Raw genomic sequence first — 2,466 nt, forward strand, 5'->3', positions numbered from 1 at the left:
CTGGGAGGAGAATGGATTGAGAGCAGCCCTGAGGAGAAGGACTTGAGTGTGTTGTCTGATGAGAAGCTGAACATGAGCTGGCAGTGTGCGCTTGCAGCCCAGAAAGCCAACTATGCCCTGGGCTGCATGAAAAGTAGCATGACCAGCAGGTTGAGGGAGGGGATTCTCTGCCTCCGCTCTCATGAGACCTCACCTGCAGTGCTGCATCCAGCTCTGGAGTCCTCAGCACAGGAAGGACATGGACCTGTTGGAGTGAGTCTAGAGGAGGCCACGAAGATGGTTGGACGACTGGAGCACCTCCCGCATGACGACAGGCTGAGAGTTGGGATTGTTCAGCCTGGAGAAAAGAAGGGACTCTTTATCAGGGGTGTATTGACAGGATGAAGGGTAACAGTTTAAAGCTGAAAAAGGGTATATTTAGGTAGATATTAGGAAGAAATTTTTCACTGTGTGGGTGGTGAGGCAGTGGCCCAGGTTGCCCAGAGAAGCTGTGGATGCCCCATCCCTGGAGGGGTTCAAGGCCAGGCTGGATGAGGCTTTGAGCAACCTGGGCTAGTGGGAGGTGTCCCTGCCCATGGCAGGGGGGTTGGAACTGGGTGGTCTTGAAGGTCCCTTCCAACCCAAACCATTCTATGATTCTGTGATTCTATAATTCTGCTATTCATGTAAAACTGTATCTTTTCTTTACAGGGTCCAAATGCCAAGCCAGTAGTGTCTTTCATAGCTGGTCTGACTGCTCCTCCAGGCAGGCGGATGGGTCACGCTGGAGCAATCATTGCTGGGGGAAAGGGTGGAGCTAAAGAGAAGATAGCTGCTCTTCAGAGTGCTGGTGTTGTTGTCAGTATGTCTCCTGCTCAGCTAGGTAGCACCATCTACAAGGTTTGTTGCTTGAAAATTGTTACGCATACTCATCGAGAGCAAGAAGCTGCTTTTGAGGGAATACGAGTTGGGAGTATATCTCTTACCCAAATATTCTGTTGCTCTGAACTTGGTTAAACTATTGACTGAACAAGCTGCAGTTTTTACTTAGATAATACATACACGTAGTTTTACATAATTTTGCCTTTATAGAAAAGTAAACATAGCAAAATAGAGAAGAGATTACATTTTGCTTTCAAGTGTAGCAGAGTCTTGTTGAATTGTGTTTTCTGGATGCAAAGAACCTGAATTAATTCAAAAATATTAAAACATTCTTTGAAAGTAGGGTAATTGAGGAAGGAAAGCCTTGGCATATAGGTCTATCTATTTTAAGTACTAATTCAGAACTATGGTTGAATGCATACAGCTGAAAAACTTATGGAATAGGATTATTTGCATTTTTCTTAATTCATATCCAAGAAAAGGTCTAAAAAAAGGCCTTGCTTCACAGCTAGAGGAAATGCATAAGTAATTTAAATAAAATAGTAATCGAAGCATTTTCTCTTTTTCCCACTGGTAATGTCTGTGTGCCGTTTGCAGGAGTTTGAGAAAAGGAAATTGCTGTAAGAGAAGACACTTTGAAATACTGCCTCCAGAACATCAGTGCAGCACCTGGCTTCCGCTTACCTTTTGTCTGCTGATCTTCAGTTGCCCAAATGACTGACACCGGTTGACTTGAAAGCCATAAACCTCCTGGCTAAACCTGTTTTGATGTCTCCGTGGTTCAGACATTATTGCCTCATTGTAAATCACAGCAAATTAATAAATCTACTACTAAATCTGATCCATCTTTTGAATTCCTGAAGCAGAGCCGTTTCTTCAGCCGTCGTAAACAAAATAATCAGCCTTGAAGGTCTGAATCTTTTGTAACTTAAGCACTGCCCATTTTGAGGTCAAGTCGCTTATAGAGATGCTTTTAAGGATCAAGGCACTGACTTTATGCATATATCACACTTTGCTTTATTTTTGAAAAATCCAGTCTTGTTTGTTGCTGGCAAGTATGTTTGAACTTTAGGCCAAAGTTTCCGTCCATTAAACCAAAGCTGCTGGATCTGAAGGGGTTGCTTGTTGATCCATGTAGCTGGATATGCCTGAAGTCCAGGCTTTCTTTTTCAAGGCTCAGCTGTGCACAGTGTAGTCCTCTACTGGCAGGGAATTGTTTGTTGTATGGAGAGATGGAATTTTTATTTACAAAAATGAATCTAAGTTCCCATGCAAATTTATATTCAAAATTGTCTGTAACTATGAAAATGATTTGGTCTTTAGCTTACATTAAGTTAATTTCTTCTTTATCTTAACGAGGATTGCATTGCTTGTGTGTTCTGAAATCCTAATAACATTAGGACATAATGGAAGACAATTATTATTCACTGGAAAAGAATGTAATAAGGTATCTTTCTTGTTAACCACTCCCAGCACTGTAATGGAAAGCCCTTTTTTTACTTTGGAAATAGCCCAAGCACCGTGCCTATAAATGAGTGTTACAAGTTTTATCGAGATGGACTAAACCCCAAGATGGACTAAACCCAAGATTGCTTTCTTTATATA

The 2,466-nt window shown here is 41.9% G+C and overlaps 1 protein-coding gene across 1 annotated transcript in view; it reads left to right on the plus strand.

Annotated features, from left to right (window-relative positions):
• The window catches only part of LOC104467630 (succinyl-CoA ligase subunit alpha, mitochondrial), a gene marked incomplete at its 5' end in the record, with an annotated part of 3,272 nt that extends 1,140 nt beyond the window's left edge, over positions 1-2,132 (plus strand). The window contains 2 exons of the mRNA XM_010081472.1: positions 691-879; positions 1,459-2,132. Coding sequence (XP_010079774.1) covers positions 691-879; positions 1,459-1,485 — 216 coding nt within the window. The remainder of the gene's footprint in view (positions 1-690; positions 880-1,458) is intronic.
• Between the last annotated feature and the right edge of the window lie 334 nt (positions 2,133-2,466).

The sequence above is a fragment of the Pterocles gutturalis genome, unplaced genomic scaffold, assembly GCF_000699245.1.
Source record: "Pterocles gutturalis isolate BGI_N339 unplaced genomic scaffold, ASM69924v1 scaffold20764, whole genome shotgun sequence".
Taxonomy (NCBI): Eukaryota; Metazoa; Chordata; class Aves; order Pterocliformes; family Pteroclidae; genus Pterocles; species Pterocles gutturalis.